This window comes from Juglans microcarpa x Juglans regia, chromosome 3D (assembly GCF_004785595.1).
Source record: "Juglans microcarpa x Juglans regia isolate MS1-56 chromosome 3D, Jm3101_v1.0, whole genome shotgun sequence".
NCBI classification, from domain to species: Eukaryota; Viridiplantae; Streptophyta; class Magnoliopsida; order Fagales; family Juglandaceae; genus Juglans; species Juglans microcarpa x Juglans regia.
Genome location: NC_054598.1, coordinates 10,736,248 through 10,756,472, shown reverse-complemented (window position 1 = coordinate 10,756,472; position 20,225 = coordinate 10,736,248). Strand labels below are relative to the sequence as shown.

The window sequence follows — 20,225 nt, the reverse complement described above, 5'->3', positions numbered from 1 at the left end:
ACTGACGTGGCTAATGCCATGTCAAAAGATTCCACTACGAGTACCTAACGGCGGGTACCTGTAGCAGAATTGTATTTATTTATATGTCTTTGAAAATTTTTTATTTTTTATTATTTTTTAAATATTTTTTTAACATTCTTAATTATTAAAAAATATATAATTTTATTAATAATCATTTTTTTAATCATTAAAAACAAGAAAAAAAATTAAATATAAAAAAAAATAATAAATAGATAATAAGAAGAATAACCTAACATTTTCTAAATAGAAAAGGAAAAAGAAGGCAGAAAGCACCAAAACCAGCAAACAGGGATTTGACTGGCGTGCCCAGAAAGGCAACAAAACGCCAGTGAAAATATAATTGATACAGCTAAGCTAAGCTAGCTATATCTGTGTTCTGATTGGCCCGACTCTCTACCTGAAACTTATGAAAGCGATAATTCCTCTCTCTCTCCATTTGGCAACTATCTCTTATCTTAATTAAGGCTGTGTCTGTCTGTCTGATTATCACTACCATAAAATAAAGAGTAATGATATATTTATAATATTTTATATAACATATTGTATAACAATATGTTATATAAAATATTATGAATAAATCATTTTCTTAAAATCAAAATTTCAAGGCTTCAACCGTTGGGATGATTTATATATAATATTTTATATAATTATATTTTAAATAAAAAATATTTTATATAAAATATAATATTATTTTATAAAAATATTCTATTTTATAATATTTTTATATAATATATTATGCGTATATCATTATTCTAAGACTAATACAACTCCCGAAAAAACAAAAGGAAAAACAACTCAACTCTGAATAATAAAAGTTCCACTTTCACACGGTCAAATCTCCACCGTTGGTTTCCTAAAAGTGGAAAGGAAGTCCTTTGAGCAACTTATATATAACATTTATATTCCTACTGATCATCTTCTGTCCATAATTCGTGTGCACTCCGGAAAAGAAATTATTGATTAATATTGCTCTGATTTTATCCCACGTCCCAAGAACCAGAACCCGATAGATTTGGACTCACCCCTGTAGCTGGTTTCCTCTCTCTCTCTCTCTCTCTCTCTCGCTATTTCTTTTTCCTTACAGTTGGTTCTGAATCTCTGTCTCCATTCTCTTCAGCGACACAGAACTGGTACGCCTCCCAAAACCCCTGTTTCCCCATTTTGTTTCAAGTTGTCTCTCTCTGGTTTTGGATCAATGTCCATTGGCCACTGTGTTTTTATCTGGATGGATAGTGATTTGTTGTTGGTTTGATCGGATCTGTGTTCATGCCTACCCTTTTCGAGATCTGGGTTTCGCTCACTGGATTATAATAGTGGAAATATGATGCTTTTGTTTTCCTCTGTTTTTATGCTTTTTGGTGAGAATCATGAAAAAGGAAAGGAATTCTTGGAATCTCACGAGTAAATGCGATCTATCGTGGGATTCAGCTATTTTTATCAGCAACCAAACCGAACCGTTAGTAACCCAGTATTTGACTTATTTGCAGGTTGATCAAGTCTATTAGGAGGATTGGTTTCTGTACTGGGCATTACTCGGTCGTGATCAGTTGGCTTATACACCTTCTGGATTTCCAAATTATTTGGAGTTGTAATTCTTTTAGATTTTTTAAAAAGATTTGGGTAGTTGATCCATAATTACGGATCTGGATTTCGTATCCACATTTTTTATGGTGGTTATCTCCGAGTTTGCGCTGAATCTTTTCAGAATTATGTGACTCCATGGTAAAGTCAAGTGGAAAGAGAGCTGTTCGGACATGTGAAGAGTTTCTGTTTCAATGCTTTGGAAATAGTCCAGATTCATGGTAAAATGCACAGAAGCTTCTATGTTATGATTGGTGGTTTTCGCTGTTTTTTGAGATATAGATTCGAGTTGGTTATTTAGTGGATTTTCTTGACTCGATTTTCCAAGTGTGTTGCACAATCCGGACATGAGAAGCTCGTGGTTTAATAAAGTATCCGTCATTTTCGGCCCCAGACCACCGCTCAGCTGGTTACTTTTGTGCCTCGTTAGCTTGCTCGCAATAATTGCAGTATTAGGCTCGTCTTCTTCGAATGCCTTTGACTCTGTAACCGCTACGCCGGACATTTATTTAAACTATAGAAGGCTAAAGGAGCAAGCAGCGGTTGATTATTTGGAGCTGAAGTCTCTTTCACTTGGAGCTAGTCGGCAAAGAGAGCTTGGCCTGTGTGGCAAAGAAAGAGAAAATTATGTACCTTGTTACAATGTTTCAGCAAATTTGTTAGTTGGGCTTATAGATGGGGAGGAGCTTGATCGGCATTGTGAAGTTCAAAGAGAACAAAACAGGTGTTTGGTTCGCCCACCTAAAGAGTATAAGACCCCCCTGAGGTGGCCTGCTGGCAGGGATGTGATATGGAGCGGAAATGTGAAGATAACCAAAGACCAATTTCTGTCATCCGGAAGTATGACCAAAAGGTATTTGTTAGTTATAGCTAGCTGCTGAGATTGTGAAATTACCTCTTACTACAAAAAGCACTAGAGCTTTTGTTACTCACTACTTTTCTTTATGATTTCTTTGTTGGGCTTGTGAGCAATTAATGATTTGATTGTGTATACTTTTTGAATGTGTCGTGACAGGTTGATGTTACTTGAAGAGAATCAAATTGCTTTTCACTCTGAGGATGGATTGATCTTTGATGGTGTTAAAGACTATTCTCGCCAAATTGCAGAGATGATAGGGTTAGGAAGTGACTCCGAATTTCTTCAAGCTGGTGTAAGTTTTTTTTTTTTTTTTCACACACCGTTGGGTTTTAAAAATCTGGAATTTCTCAAATGCAATTCTCTATTGTCCTCTAAATGTTTAATAACTAACTTTATATCTCAAAGCAACCATGCCATATTTTTCTTTTTCTTGTGGGTTGCTTTCTTTCTCCTTTCTGATAAAGAACAGTAGAACTGTCAGTGGTATGCATATTTTCAAGTAACTATGTTAATTACAGGTGCAAAATGTACTAGATATTGGTTGTGGATTTGGTAGCTTTGGAGCTCATTTGGTCTCACTGAAGTTAATGGCTGTTTGTATTGCGGCTTACGAGGCGACTGGCAGTCAGGTCCAATTAGCCCTCGAGAGAGGTCTTCCAGCAATAATTGGTAGCTTCATTTCAAGACAGCTTCCATATCCATCCTTGTCATTTGACATGGTTCATTGCGCGCAGTGTGGTATTGTTTGGGACAAAAAAGGTACCTTTAGTGTTAGATTCACCATGTTATCATTCCCCTTATAGATAATGTGCTTCCTTTGGATGTTGCCAAACTTGTTTCTGCTTGATTCATGTCAATTGGATTTTTATTACCTGCTTGATATCTTCTTTCCTTTTGTTTAATGTAACACTGCTCCTCCATCGTTTGAGTGCAGTAAAAGATATACATAGGTCTTACCTAGAGTGATAGGGCACTTTAGCACCATCAATTGTAAGTTAGTTCTAACTTATCAAAAAAAATTGTGAGTTAGTTCTAGTCCAGTTGACTTGGTTCTCTCCTTTGATTACTCTTTTGGAAAATAGTTTTTTTAACTATATAATGTCAAAATTAAAATATAAATTTCTAAGCAAAAGGGTGAAGTTTCCAAAGTTGTTTGTTTGTTTGTTTTTTTTTTTTTTTTTTTTCAACCAGACTAATAGACACGTTTAGGGGGGCACTTGCATGCCATTGAAGTTAATGGGCATGATTTCAATGATAAACAGACTTACAGTACATCTTGTGCCACATATAAGAGGTCAGGATATATGCAAATTCTGTTAGAGGTAAACCACTCAACAAAATATATAGATGTAAACCACTAAACAAAATGTATATAACAAGTCTGAACCCAATGGCTTAATTGAAATGAGTTCTTCTAGGTAATAAGAAGGTATGAACCTTTCTGTTGTGTTTTTAAAACTCCCAGAAAACATCAACTGCTGTCTTCAAAAAGAAAAAAACAGAGTACATTGTAAATACTTAATTAATGATTTGAGTATTATAAAAAAATTCATTAATTGGAAGACTCATTTTGAATTATGTGATTTATCATCATTTTGATGAACCTTTTTTTTTTTTTAGTTTTACACAACATGGAAGAATGAATCAAGGAATATTTTCTAGAGAATCAAACATTTTCTAGTAAATTGTGGACATGAAGAGAATCAGTTGGGTATTCAGGGATAAAAAAAAATGCAATTATTTGAAGACTTGTTTGGCATAATGGGATGGAGTTTGAACTAGCCCCTTTTTGGCTCGGTGACTCAAGTTTTGGAGTGAACTTGGTTTGCACATGATAAAATCTTATTTATTTTGTTTTCTATTTTATCTGAATTAGCTCAATATTTTTTGTGATTCAAAATTTCTCTTTGTGATTCAAAATTTCTTCTCTGCCCTTAAGCAAGGGGTAAAGGATAAGGTCACAGTTTTGATCTGATACTGAAGCACAAGTTCTGTTAGCTAATTTTTTTAAGATCACAAATTATTTGAATGCAGTTTCTTAGTTCCTTTTTCATTTTTTAATTTGTATTTCATCTAGCCACCAGACACCTTTACCTTGCTTCAATAACACTACAAGCTTTGCAACCGACAGAAGCATCACTGTAACTTAAGTTGGCATCTCTGTTGGCACCAAATTCATCCTGCTGCCTGCAGCATCACAGCTATAGTATTTTATAGCAGTGATCATTCATAAAGATTTGTTTACTTTATGCATGAGGAACAGCCATATTGGCTTCATAAATGCAATAAAAAGTTGTACTTTTACTTATCAAAAATAAAAAATAAAAAGTTGTACTTTTTGTCATTTTGAGTCATTTGGTTATCCCTGGATGCAGAGGGTTTGAATGTTGGAGAAAATATGTATTTGGAAGTAACATTCAAAGTTTGGGGCCACGGCTCCTGGTGAAAAGCTGGTGATTTAACCAGTTCCATGTAGGGAAACTTCTGAGGGTGCGGTGCACGGGACCGGGGTTTACTCTGCAGGGGTGGGTCTAAAGAGCCCTGTCTTGGAGAGGTTCCTCGACATATAAAAAAAATTAAAAAATTAAAAAAAAATCAAAGTAATGAGGTGTTTGAGCCCATGAATGCTATTTTGAAGTTTCTAAATTTTACTTCACTTTTCTTCCAAGATTACTGTGAATTTATGGACTTCAGGATAAGTATAGTTTGCTGCTGTGATTAACATGTCTTTGATATGTGTAATGATAATTTTATTAAACAGATGGGATGCTACTTATCGAAGTTGACCGCGTACTCAAGCCTGGAGGTTACTTTGTGTTGACCTCACCCTCAGGCAAACTGCAAGGAAGTTCAGTGGGTATAAAGAAGAGAAACATGTTGACACCAATGGAAGAGTTGACCCAGAAAATCTGTTGGAGTCTTCTAGCCCAGCAAGATGAAACTTTCATCTGGCAGAAGACTGTGGATACTGATTGTTATGCCTCTCGGTAAGGATCTAACGAATAGTGCACATTTTTCCATTAATAATTTAAAAAAAAAAAAAAAACTTGGGCGTTGGTTTCGATACTCAAGGAGCTACAGTTTTAGCTTTGATATTTTGTTGCTCCACTGAAGTGGTTATATTTGTGGAGCTGCCATGATTTCTTTTTAAATTACTGCTTTAGTAATGGTTTCTTTTATTTTTCTTTGTACGTAGCAAGCAGGTTGCTATACCACTTTGCAAAGAAGGGCATGATATTCAATCATATTATCAGCCACTTGTATCTTGTATAAGTGGTACCTCAAGCAAACGCTGGATTCCAATCCAGAACAGATCTGCTGGTTCCCAATTGAGCTCAGCTGAGCTTGAAGTTCATGGAAAGTATTAATTTATCAAGATTTGATTTTCTTCTTATCACTACTTTTTTGGTGTTACAGTTGTCTGTCCATCCAATTGTTTCTTTAATGTTTATGCATCATTAGATCTGCTGGTACCTTTTTATTCAATTCCTCACTTTTTTTTTTCCTAATCTATTCAATTCCTCACCTGTTTGATAATGTTGTGCCAATTTACTGACCGGCTTGTATCTTTGCAGGAGTTTTGCCTGAAGATTTCTTCGAAGACTTGCAGATTTGGAGATCTGCTCTAAAAAACTACTGGTCTTTGCTTACACCCTTAATTTTCTCTGACCATCCAAAGAGGCCTGGTGATGAGGACCCATTACCCCCATTTAACATGATACGCAATGTGATGGACATGAATTCTCATTATGGGGGTCTAAATGCTGCATTTTTGGAGGAGAAAAAATCAGTATGGGTGATGAATGTTGTACCCATCAGAGCTCATAATACACTTCCTGTTATACTTGATCAGGGCTTTGCTGGTGTTTTGCATGACTGGTAAATCGTTATTTCAGTTCCTTTTAAAAATTCTTTTGCTAACATTGAATATTTTATGTCAATCTTTATTTGAATTTGCATTCTCTCATTTTTTAAGTTAAGACTTGGGGCGAATCAAAATCTGTAAGATGTCAAGCAATATTCTATCTAAGCCTTCTAAAATATGAGACATGGCTAGATTGGATTTATAATATAGCACTCACAAATGAAAAAAAGAAAAAGAAAACAACTCCCAAGTCAACTTATTTGTATGTAATTTCTGAGGTTTCTTCATGGAATTAATATACATGGGGTTTCTGACCTTGCTTACCCAATTTTATTTCACTTTTGGAGACTCAGCTTGTAAGTTATAGACAGTTTACATATACTTCAATTTTATGATTCAAAACATGATGTTCACGAACTTTGGTTCTAGAAAAGAACCTGTATTCGTTTCTTGGATCCAGAAGTTGTAATTTGATGTTGTCCTCCAAAATTTGTCAATAGCACTGTTTAGAAGTAAGTCGCTTTGCAGCTTCATAGCTCTATGGTTGTGATCTATCTATTGATGCACAGGTGTGAACCTTTCCCCACATACCCGCGGACATATGATATGCTTCATGCAAATGGGCTCCTTTCACATCTCAGTTCAGAGAGATGCAGCACAATGGACTTGTTCTTGGAAATGGACCGCATATTGCGCCCTGAGGTATATGTATTGTTAGGCTATTCATTATTGCTTATACTCGCAATATTGTGTTGTGAATTGAGTATTTTGCAACTCAAATTATGACAATGCCGGCAAGCCCTTTCTTGTGTTATTCTCATGAGTTATGCCCCCTTCCTACCTTCTTTCTTGTCCTGAGCTGGCTTTTTCTCTGCCTGAAAATCTTATGCAATATGGGTTTGTTAAAGTTTTAATTTAAATTGGAATAGTGCTTCGGCACCGTTCTAGACCTCTAGTGGTTTGAGTTATCCCTTTCTCGTTTTTTTTTTTTTTCTTGTTCCTGTCCTTGTTTTCTATAAGAAACCACCCAAGATACTTGTACATAAGTTCATCTTGTCCAATGCTAGTTTCTCTTCTTTCATTGTTCTTATAGTGTGCAAGTCCACTTACATTTGATGTGCCCTCACTATAAGTTGTGTCCATGATATTTCTGATGCAATGGTTACTTGGATGTCAGCTGCTATATGGATGAAGTTCATAACCTGTTATACAAAATTGTGATTGGTTTCCAGGGATGGGCTGTTCTTTCTGATAAAGTGGGAGCCATAGAGATGGCACGAACTCTTGCTACACATATACGATGGGAAGCAAGGGTGATTGACCTTCAGAATGGCAGTGACCAGCGGCTGCTTGTTTGCCAGAAACCATTCATTAAGAAATGATAGATTGAGTATCTTGAGGTCTCACCTTTGTGAATTTGTACACATCTTTTCTCTGGTAATTCCTCTAAATTTGTCTGAAAATGTGGAAATATTCAGGTGAATATACTAATAAAAAAAAAAAATATTCAGGGGACTATAGTATTCTGTCGATATGACTTGATGTTGCTGTTATAGAGTCAGCCCATACACCGTGCGAGAGTTTGAAAAATTAAATTCATAACTAGAAAGAAATTAAACTAATTAGTGACTGTGGTCAGCTCTGGCTGACTTAAAACTGAAAACTGGTTTAGGTCATTGTCTTTTGCACGACTTCTTTGTGGTTGTGTGAAAAAATGCCTTTAAAGCATAGCAATTTTTGTTGATTCCCTGTCTAAAGCAGCTTATTACACAGTAACAGTACTGAGGATGCAACTAGTAGAACAACTCTGTCTGCACTTGTTTAAAGTTTTACTGTTTTAGCTCCTGAATAATGCTATGATATCATTGGCAGGGATTTCGATTGTTTTGATAGCAAATCTATGTAAGATATGCCCGGAGACTGATGGATTTGACCATGTCCACCACCGAAACAGGCATGTGGAAGTTGTAGATTAAAGAGGTCTTTCAATTGTCCAAGCGTTTGGAGCAATTCATTCATCCAACATTTTTGGCATTTGTTTTTCAAATTTCTTTATTGATTGATTTTGGACTCCTTGTCATGGGAGTCAAACAATCGCTTTTGTTGAGGAAAGAAGGTCAAATAGCCACGAAATGTTAAGAGTGGAAGTTATATTTGTAACCAGTTATATATTTTCTGTCTTGGGCATATTATATTATGTTATATGTTATTGGTCAGCTTAAGCTGTGGGACTCCGGAGGACTGAAACAGTGAAAAATACAAAACCCCATATGGTTTTAATAGATATAAAACCATAAAAATATGAAAATTAAACAGATTTTAAGATCTTAATGGTTTTGTATATATTTGTTTTAATTTTTTTGGTTTAGTTTGTTTAGTTTTTTTATTTTTTGCTTTAGTGGTTTTTCATTTCTTATATCTGCATCAATTCAGAATTCTGGTCTCATTTTGTCACCTCCATTCAAAATGCTATTTATGTCAATGTATGTATGTATATATATTTATATATAGTGACATGAGTTCATGGAGACCGGAAATATGTCATCTGATACCTGAAAAGTTGAAACTAAACCCATAAAAAAAGAGGATGACAAGGGGAGTACTGATCGATCTGTCCATGTCTCTCTACAACTTGCTTTTATGGAGAACTCATTGATCACACGAACTTCTGTTCACGATGAAAGAGATTAATCATTCTGTGATGCTCGTAGTTGTAATATATATATATATATATATATATATATATATATATATATCTATGACTTACAAAAATAAATGAAGGGTATTCTCAAAAATTGCAGAATATACAAAATATGATGACCAAACATCACCATGACTCTTGTACTGTAACCTCACCACAGAAGAAAATGCCCTCATGCCAGCTATTTGAGATCATCTAGAATGTTCCCATAGCACAGCACAACAGCCACCACAGCATAGCACAACACCATAATTAGTTAGGATTTTGTCTTTTACGTCTTATCTCTACACATAGAACACGACCTCTCTATTGTATTTAGAATACAGGAATTGGTTATTCTTTAGGACCCTCCTGAATGATTTGAGAGATGTATATATTTTTGGGACCTCTTCTTTATACAAAAGATTCAATCAAAAATAATAAAAAAAGAAATCATTCTCAATCAATCATATTCTCTCAGTTTTTCCTTTTTCACTGTCATCCTTCCTCAATTCCTAACATGGTATCAGAGTAGATCCTGTGACCTGCAACCTTTCTCTTTTCTTTCCTCATCGTCTTCTTTCCCTATTACATCCTTCCTCATGGCTGATGAGACTAAGACTGAAACTCCAATCCAAATTCTAATCCATCTCCCCATGTCTCCTCTCCCTCTGAAGATCCTAATAGCCTTTTCTTTTTACACCACAGACTGGTCCACAGTGACAATGCTAACATTGTGGTGGTCGCACTGCCCCTCACAAGTCCAAATTACCTCTCATGGAATAGGTCATTTACTCTTGCTATATCTATTAAGAACGAATTGGGGTTTCTTGATGGAACAATTCCTACACCAAATCTGTCCAGTAATCTTTACATACCATGGTTAAGATGCAACAACCTCATCCTTTCTTGTATACTCAACTCCATATCAAAGGAGATTGCCTCAAATGTTTTGTATGTCACCTCTGCAAGGGAAGTATGGGAGAAGCTCAAGGCTCGTTTTGTTCAGCCAGACAATGTTAGAATATCAACTCCAGCAGCAACTTGGTTCGATTTTGCAAGGAACACAATCTGTAAGTGATTATTTCACTCTCAACTCAATGCTGCTTGGGAAGAATTAAACAATTACAGACATCTACCTCATTGCTCTTGTGGACTTTGCACCTGTAATGCTCAAAAACATGGTGAAACTCAACAAATAGAGTATGTTTTTAAGTTTTTGATTGGTTTGAATGACGCATTTGATAGCATTAGAGGACAAATTATTCTTATGAATCTCATGCCCTCATTGGACAAGACTTTTTCATTTGTCTTGTAAAAGGAGAGAGACAGAGGCAGGCACGCACATGAAATTGTTAGCCCCTGAATCTTCAGCATTTGCTGCCATCCATGGTCTGACCAAGAAGAAAGAAAAATTTGATGTTACTTGCTATCATTGTGGGAAGGTTGGACACACAAAAGAAAAGTGCTACAGGCTAATAGGATTCTCAACAAACTTCAAGTTCACCAAGAGTAAACATGGATATTTTGGTGGTTTGTCTGCTAGCATGCACTCAGCAAACCAGGTGCACTCCCAAGGCCAAGAGAGAACTCCTGTTAGTGCCTCTTAGCTACCTTTCACTCAAGCTCAAGTTCAGCAGCTTATTGCTCTAGCAAAAGCTCAAGCATCACAGCTCAGCCTCAATGAAACATTTCATCCTCAACCACTCAACCAGATCAACTCCTTACTACCTACACCCACGGATACAGTGACCAACAACTTTCATTCTTCCAACACGGCAGGTATAAGCTCATGTCTCTCTAGTTTTTCGAATTCCTCTATTTTTTTCTTCTAATCATAAGCAACAACTTGCATCCCTCTTGCATCACTCACCACCTGATACACATTCCACACCATGGATAATTGATACTAGTGCCACTGACCATACGATTTGTTCCACTTCCTTTTTCACCTCTATAACTCGCACCACTCAAGCATATGTTTAGTTACCCAACAAGACTCAAGCCAAGGTCACTCATGTAGGCACTGTGAAGATTTCTGAGTCCTTAATCCTCACTAATGTTCTTTGTATACCCAATTTCACTTTCAATCTCATTTCTGCCAGCAAGCTTACTCATAGCTTTTCTCTTTGCCTCATCTTTTTAAACAACCATTGGTTCATACAAGTCCTCTCTTCGTGGATGACGATTGGACTTGCTAAAGTTCACAATGATCTTTATTTCCTCCTTCCGAGCTCTCTTTGCTGCAAGATTGTCAACCTCTCAATTTCCTCTTCCAACAGTCAAGTCTTCAACGCCAATGCAGAACAACACTTTGATCTTTGGCATTTTAGATTAGGAGATCCTTCTCAAGGATGAATGTAATTCAATCTCAAGTTCCTGATGTAAAATGCAAAGAACTTATGCAATGTACTGTTTGTCACTTGGCTAAGCGAAAAAGGAAACCGTTTCATTTGAGTGTTTTCTCTACTTCTTCCCTTTTTGACTTAATTCATTGTGACATTTGGGGCCCCTACTCTCAAGCATCCATTCAAGGCCATCATTATTTCTTGACTCTTGTTATGACCATAGTCAGGTAACCTGGGTTTACCTTATGAAATTTAAATCTGAAGTTAGAGCTCTTTTACAATCTTTAATCCACATGATTGAAACACAATTTAACGCCAAAATAAAACGAGTTCGATCGGATAATGGACTAGAATTTCACATGTTTGAATTTACAGCTCTCATGGCATTTTACTTCAAAAGTCTTGTGTTTACACTCCACAACAAAATTGAGTTGTGGAAAGAAAGCATCAATATCTCCTTTCTGTTGCACGAGCCATCCTTTTTCAAGCATCTCTTCCAATTAAGTTTTGGGGAGATGCCGTCTTGACTGCCACTTACATTTTCAATAGAATTCTCACTCCTGTTCTTCAAAATAAGTCCCTTCTGAGGTTTTATTTGCCTCCAAACCTCCCTACCATCATTTAAGGGTCTTTGGATGTTTATGTTTTGTCTCTACCCTCAAACATAACAGAACAAAACTTGATCCTAGAGCTCAGAAATGCATTGTTCTCGGGTATCCGACTAGTGTCAAAGGCTATAAAGTCTATGATCTAGCTACACAGACCAGTTTCAGCTCCAAGGATATCACATTCCATGAATCTTCCTTTCCTTTTCAAAATTCCAGCACAAATACTTCTCACTCTCCCACTTCATTCCCTGATCTGGTTCTGCCTCCAGCTTTACCAAAGTCAATCTCGTCAATCTCATCTTATCCTCTTCCTTCTACATCTCAATCTAACATCAATTCATCTCTCACTCTTGAAACTAAATCTTCTGTGGCGCCCATGACCCCCATGTAAAGAGACACGGAAATCGAGACGCCGGGATGATGACAACAGGGTCACACATCCCAACGTTAGTGTCAAGTGTGTATACATGCAACAGTGTACAAAAACAACGCAGCGGATAATTAATACAACTAAGTACCAGAATTGTTAATACAATTTAAACAATCAGTAAAAAGGTTTAAAAATTATACAGTCATCCAAAATAAATATTTTACAAGTCCCAAAACCAGAATGCGAGTGATCCAATCACTCCTCGGGCGGAGCCGACTCCTCAGGCTCACCCTCAGCCTCATCTGTATCGAAATCTGCGTTTCCATAGAACAGTATCGCAGGTAAGTATAAACTAAACAACTACGAGATAAAAATACATTAATGCGACCAACATGCATGTATATGATGAAATATGCATTGAATCCAAAAATACTATTTTCTCCGAAAATAGATATTTTCCAACACACGCCAAAATCCCATTTTGGCCCAAAAAGAATACTCATTCATTTTTCCAGAAAATGACCCAAATCAATAAAATCTCATTTTCCCAGAAAATGAATCACATAAAAATTATTTTAATCAACACACGCTATTTTTCTAGAAAACAGCCCATTATTCCATTAACCAATGCACCATGATCTCCCCTAGGGATCATTCGTACGTCCTGGCTTCGTAGCGGTGCTCAGTTCCGCGCCCAGCGCTTTCGTGGCCAAGCACCCACTACCCAACGAGCGATGCCTAGTTCCGCGCCCAGCGCGTTCATGGCCAAGCATCCTCTAGCCCCCACCAGCAGAGGGGCCACAGAGTCAGCACGAGACCATCTCGTCCGATCCCATTGTCGCCCAGCGACAACCCAGGGGACGTCACTCAGTATATTTCGCTCCCGAGTGACTAGAGGAGCTCCACCGAGATAATACCTAATCTCGGCTTGGGGTCGTGATACACACGCACCCAAAATCCTTTAACATATGAAAATCCAGTTTTCATGAAACACATGAACATGAATGCATGTACACGAAAATCCAGTTTCCTTTACAAACATGATCATGCGTGCAATATGCCATGTACATGAACAACACCAAAATCAACAACCAACAATTCACAATACCAACCAAACGCACAACTCCGTCCACAATCCATCAGACCCCTAAACTCATCGGACTTAGTCCGGCATGTCCAACCAGATCACAATAATATGAGTTAGTGTAAAAATATATTTAAATCACAATAGTTCTTTGGAAAAATACTTACAGCGCTATAATATGATTTTTGAAGGATCACGGTGGTGCAAGAAGTGGTGACTCAGCAACGTAACAGTGTAAAATACACTGTGGCCGTGGGTCTCAAAAACTCACTTTTCAATGGAGACAAACTAAGACCTGAATTTGATAGGGTAGGGCCTAGAGAGGTCGGTGAAGCCAATGGTGGTGGTGGTTTGCCGTGGGTGGCGGCGCAAATGGTGGTTTTAGGCTAAAAATACCCAAATCGGAAATGGAGATAAATAGGCTTCACCGGTGACGGATCGGAGCTAGGGTTGAGTGCATTAGGTTGCTAGGAGGTCGAGGATGAAGTGGTGAAGAGATGGTGGCCGGTGGTGGTGCGACGACGGCGCTGGAGCTCAAGATGCACAGCGGTTTGGAGGGGCTCGTGGGGGCAAATGGCGGCGCGATAGGAGCTGAGAATGGAGGTAGGTGGTCGCCGGTAGGTGGGGAAGCTGATGGGAGGGGCGGTGTCGCGCACGGCGGCACGACGGCGGTGGGTTGGGTGGAAAGAGAGAAGCGCACGGGAGAGAGGGAGGGGGTGCGTCGTGCGGGGAAGGAGAACCGTGGAAGAAAAAAGGAAAAAGGAAAGAAAAAGAGAAAAAAGAAAAGTGGGGAAAAGAAATGAGGTCTAATCCTCACCTCTTGGGTCACAAAAAATGATCCAACGAAGATGATTTTAAAATAGCAAATCAATTAAAATAATTTAAATGTAATGATACAATGAAAATAAAATAATTAAATCCCACAATCAATTAATTTAAAAGAAGAACAATTTAAATGTACAACAATAAATAAATATTAAGAAAACATAACAATTTAATTTTCACAATTTAAAGATCATAAAATAACCCATTTAAAATATCCGATAATTATAAAATAAGAGAATAAATTTTTGAATTATTAAAAATAATCATTCAGTGAAAATACACTAAAATACGGGGTGTTACATCTTTCACTCCTTATTCACCTCATAATTACTCCCTTGACTCTTCACCTCATTCTTCCTCTCCACATTAGGAGGACTCCACTCAGCAAATTATTCCCAATTCTCCTTAGCATCTTGACTAGAGGTGTAAAAAAAAATTGGTGAATGGTGGGTTTGGTCCGATACTGAGTTTGGTTCAGTCCGGTACCAGTTTTATTTTTCTTAAAATCAGTCAAAATTGGTCCGGTTCCAGTTTTTCTCTTTCTAAAACCGGATTGGACCGAACCAGATCGGTTCATATATATTATATTTTTTTATATTGTATATAATTTTTATATATAATATATAATTTATATATAAAATAGTTTGGTATTATATGATAAATTACTAATTAATATAATATTAAATTTTAAAATCTTATATCACTATAGTATTATATACTATAATATACTATTATATATTATATAATATAGTATATAGTATATTAAAACCGGACTGGAACCGATAAAATCGGAAGTATCGGTTTAGGGGGATAACATGTGTAGAATCGGTTCTTGAAAATGCAAAATCGGTGTATACTGGTTTGGTCCCAAATTTTATCCAAAACGGGACTAAATCGGACCGGTTACATCCTTAATCTTGATACCTCTCAATCCTCTTAGAAGGTCCACTCGAGTCAGACAATTATCAACTTACTTACAAGATTATTACTGTCAGTTGGCCACTATCACTCCCACCCATCCCTTTTCACATCACTCTACTGACCATCCTATACATGAGCACTTGTCTTATGCACAATTATCCCCTTCCCATAAAGCCTATGCATTTTCCCTTTCCTTACCAATGAACCCACAACCTACGATGAAGCTGTGACTTCTCAGCGTTGGAGAGATGTAATGCAAGCTAAATTATATGCTTTAAAGGCTAATGGGACATGGACCATCACTACTTTACCTCCAGGAAAAAAGGTTGTTGGATGTAAGTAAGCCTCTCGACAATGGCAAAAATCTTTTTTTGCTCTCATTGTTATTGGCTTCAATCAATCAAAATTTGATTACTCCTTAATCACAAGTAAAGACGAGCATGGTTTTATAGCCTTATTGGTCTATGTAGACGATATTGTCATAGGAAGCTCCAGCTTAGCAACCATTGATACTATTAAGAAGTACCTACACTCACAATTCAAACTCAAAGATTTGGGGCCTTTGAAGTATTTCTTGGGACTATAAATAGCTAAATCATCTACTGGTATTCACTTATGTCAAAGGAAATGCACCCTTGAAATTCTTGAGGATGTTTGACTCCTTGGCTACAAATCAGTCACAACTCCAATAGAAATTAATTACAAGCTTGCACACTCACATTCATATCTCTTAACCGATGTCACAAGCTATAGAAGATTAATTAGACAGCTTATCTACCCATGAATCACCAGGCCATATATTACATATGCTGTGAATATCCTAAACCAATTTACGGACAAACCAGCCCAGACTCATCTATATTTAGCTCATAGCATTCTAAAGTACCTAAATGGCTCCATTGGGCAAGGCATCTTCTTCTCAAGTCAATCTCCTTTACAACTCAAGGCTTTTATTGATTCAGACTGGGTAGCTTGTCCAGAGACTAGGAGATCAATTACTGGGTCCTGTATATTCATTGGAAACTCCTTAGCTGGAAATCAAAGAAACAAACTACTGTATCTTGTTCATCTGCTGAAGTAGAATATCGAGCTATAGCTCAAACCAGTTGTGAGATCATATGGTTAATATCTCTGCTAAAGGACTTAAATACTGATCATCCTCAACCTACTCTCCTGTATTGTGACAGTCAAACAGCTCTGCATCTCACCAAAAATCCTATTTTTCATGAGAGAACTAAACATATAGAGTTGGACTATCATTCTGTCAAAGAAAAGGTTCTAAATGGAGTTATCACACCAGTGCACGTTAATACCAAGTTTCAACTAGCAGATATCTTCACCAAAGCCTTGCCGACTACTACCTTCCACTTTTTGTTGTCCAAGATCGGCACATTAAACATATATGCCCACCTTGAGGGGGAGTCTCAAGAATTGCAGAATATACAAAATATAATGACCAAGCATCACCATGACTCTTGTACTGTAGCCTCACCACAGAAGATAACACCCTCATGCCAGTTGTCTGAGATCATCTAGAATGTTCCTCATAGCACAGCACAGCAGCCACCACAACATAGCACAACAACAGAATTAGTTAGGATTTGTCTTTTACGTTTTATCTCTACATATACCACATAGCCTCTCTGTTGTATTTAGAATATATGAATTGGTTATTCTTTAGGGCCCTCCTGATTGACTTGAGGGATGTATATATTTTCGGGATCTCTTCTTTGTACAAATGATTCAATAAAAAAAAATGAAATCATTCTCAATCACTCATATTCTCTCAATTTTTTTCTTTTTCATTGTCATCCTTCCTCAATTTCTAATAGAGAATAAAGTAACACAGAGATTTTACATGATTTGGCATTAAAACCTGCATCTGCATCATGTATATGAAATTCACTATAAATAATTTAATATATATTTGCTCTCTCAACTCTCATATTTGCTCTATATATGTTACAATGAGGGAGGAGACAAAAACAATTATCCAAGAGCTAGCTAGCCAAATAGTTCTCTTCTTCTTAATTTTCCTCTTGTTGAAACTTTTGATGATGTGGGGTCCAGATTATCAAATGTTGTCACCAACATCGACTATCCTTCCTTGATTCTGATCAGATTTATATATATAATCTCATAGAAATAGATAATGAGAATCCTCAAATTGATCACTGACTAAAAAACATAAACTTGTATGAAATCATGTGATGATCATGAGTGGCCGAGGATATAATTTGTGCGTACTCTTCGCGTACAAGTTAGAAATAAAATAAATAAATAAATAAGAGAAATAATTCCTAGCTAGAATGTTCTCTATGTGTTACTGTCATTGTTCCTCTTCGAGCCGATAATTACTACACCGCTCTTCTTCCTCTTCATTGGTACTATCAGAAGATCTCCATCTTTTTCTACTTTCTCGTCCATTGTTTATGAGTCGACAAAGTACATAGTCATGCTGCATTATCTGAAAGCACCATTCTTTAGATAATCGAACTCAACAAAGAGTTAGAGAGAGAGAGAGAGAGAGTTTCCAAGGTCATGTTTTCATGAAATGCTTCAACAACAAAAAAATATTGCTTTAAAAAATAAATAATGTTAGAAGTATTATAACAAAGAAAAATTAATATTATATCTATTTTACGATAAAATTAACTTTATAATATGACGTATCAGATCAAGTGATCGTGTCATTTTGTGGGTTTATTTTTGTATAATTCTTTTATGGCTAAAATATTTCTCTTATAATAAAGAAAAATTATATTAACCATCATTTTAATTAGCATCCCCTTATATGACATCAAATGATTGTATGATGAGTAACAAAAGGTAAATAGTTTTCTAAGAAGTTAATGTCACAATAGAAAATGATGGCAAAAAAGATGGTGAATAGAACTTCTATATTAAATCATGAGGAAGGATATTATATACTTTCAATCATATATAATACCTAAATTTGCATGGATAATTTTCATTCCCTATGCAACCTTGTGTTTTTTAATTAGAGACTCATTTCCTCTCCTACTTAAAAGCATTGGTGTTGGATTATGTTAATAGAGAAATAATCTTTGCATGCCTATGGTGTGTAAATTTCATGTAGAGCCTTTAAAAAAATAGAATTCACTTGAAAAATATATTTTTTATGGTGGGTCTCACTTTTTTCAATTTATAGTGAGTCTCACTTTTTTTAAAGGGACTGCACGAGACTTGCGCACTTTAAGCTTGTATCTAATATTACTCATTCTCTTTTCCCTCATTCATCCATCTTGACATTAGTCCTATTACCAATTGATATGGTCAAACATGCTTGAGCTTCAACAAGGGAGGCAGCAAATGGAGATGCAGAGGAAGAGAAAGAGAAGAAAGATGAATGCAGAGTCAATAAGATGCAGATAACAATGGAAGTAACAAGGAGGGAAATATAGATGATAATAATTGTGATAGGTTTGTAAGGAAGGTCTAACAAAGCTGAGGAGACAATTTAAGATTATGAGACGTGGGTATAGCATAGTAGGGAGTAGGCCTGAACAAAAATCTCAAAATTCGACTCCTCTCAGGCTCTACTCCAACTCCGAACAAATGGAGTCAGAGTCGGATTCTTTTTTTAATTTTTTAGTTGGAGTTGGAGGTGTCTCTAGACCGACTCTGATTCGATCTGATTCAGACTCCGACTCTGATATTGTACATATGTTATAAAAATATGTATTTATCTATATATTTATCATATATACTAGTATAATTACGTAGTTATATAACTAGAACTTATATAATTAAATTCAATACTATACTAGTATAAACTAATTATTATAAAATAATATACTTATACTATAATATAAATAGACTAATGATAGTTTAGTATATGTAAACATCATATCATTACTACCATACATAATCAAGTATAGAAATAAGTTAGACACTAGTATTTAAATAATTCTAATATAATAAGTTAATAACACATATACTAATTTACTAAAGTATAATAACATATAATTAGATGCTAGAAAGTCTAGTATATAATTATTAAGTTAGAAATAAGTTAGACATTAATATAATAACATATAATACTAATTTATAATAACATGTAATTAGACATTATAGCATAAGTTTTGTATAGAAATAAATTAGACACTAGTATAAAAATAACTAACAAGTCTAGTATAATAAGTTAATAATACATAATACCAAAAACTAAAATATAATAACATGAAATTAGACACATACTAGAAATAAATCTAGTGTAGAAATAAGTACTTAGACATTAGTATAATATAATAACATGTAATACTATAGTATAATAACATGTAATTAGAGAGTAAAAATAATATGTAATACTATAGTATAATTACATGTAATTAGACACTATAGCATAAGTTTATTGTAAAAATAAGTTAGATATTAGTATAGAAGTAAATTAGCAGTGAATGATTTAGTTTTAATTTTTAATTTTTTCGAAAGTTTGAAATTTGAAAGCCCACAAAAAAATTCTTTTTTAAATTGGCTAAATATGAAGCTCAAAGCTGAAAGCCCAAACTAGACTCTACTTCGATAAGTCGAAGTCGGAGTAGGATCGGAGCCTACACAACTCAGATTCAGAATCCAACTCTGATTAAGTCGGTGCTCACCCCTAGTAGGGAGTAATATTGTAGACATACTCACTCCTACAACTTGAATTCATAATCTCTGACTCTGATAATAATTGTTGAATTATTGAGTAGTTAATTCATCTAAAATCACTTGATATATTAAAAGACACGTGAGTCTTTTATGAAATTTGAGGTTACATCGAACGTGCTTAATTAAATTTAGATTATTTGCATGGAATTATCAACATCATGTATAGACTTATATATGTATACATTAATTTGAACAGGGGCGGAACTAGAATTTGGTATCTGAGAGGCGATCGGCAAAGTGTGTGGTATGTGTCAGCAAAAGTAATATGTACTTTTTGCACGTGACTATATAAAAAAAATAATCACACGTCATAAAATTATACAATTGTTCTCGGCTTACTCATATTTTTTTAAGTTTTAAGAAAAATTTATAGATCAAGAATAAACTTG

The 20,225-nt window shown here is 35.7% G+C and overlaps 1 protein-coding gene across 1 annotated transcript; it reads left to right on the top strand.

Annotated features, from left to right (window-relative positions):
* The first annotated feature begins 851 nt into the window (after positions 1-851).
* On the top strand, positions 852-8,657 carry LOC121255610 (probable methyltransferase PMT5). The gene is made up of 10 exons (XM_041156005.1): positions 852-1,151; positions 1,509-2,455; positions 2,618-2,753; positions 2,980-3,220; positions 5,223-5,448; positions 5,658-5,818; positions 6,037-6,340; positions 6,896-7,028; positions 7,559-7,763; positions 8,199-8,657. Exons 2-9 carry the CDS (start codon positions 1,950-1,952, stop codon positions 7,706-7,708), a joined length of 1,857 nt encoding a protein of 618 aa, XP_041011939.1. The 5' UTR covers positions 852-1,151; positions 1,509-1,949; the 3' UTR covers positions 7,709-7,763; positions 8,199-8,657.
* The last annotated feature ends 11,568 nt before the right edge of the window (positions 8,658-20,225 follow it).

What these genes read in the sequence shown, in the direction of transcription:
- LOC121255610 (XM_041156005.1), top strand. Translation starts at nt 1,950, where the DNA reads ATGAGAAGCTCGTGGTTTAATAAAGTATCCGTCATTTTCGGCCCCAGA. An exon ending in TATTGTTTGGGACAAAAAAG is followed by an intron (nt 3,221 to 5,222) that starts GTACCTTTAGTG and finishes TTTATTAAACAG; the next exon opens with ATGGGATGCTACTTATCGAA. An exon ending in AGCTGAGCTTGAAGTTCATG is followed by an intron (nt 5,819 to 6,036) that starts GAAAGTATTAAT and finishes GTATCTTTGCAG; the next exon opens with GAGTTTTGCCTGAAGATTTC.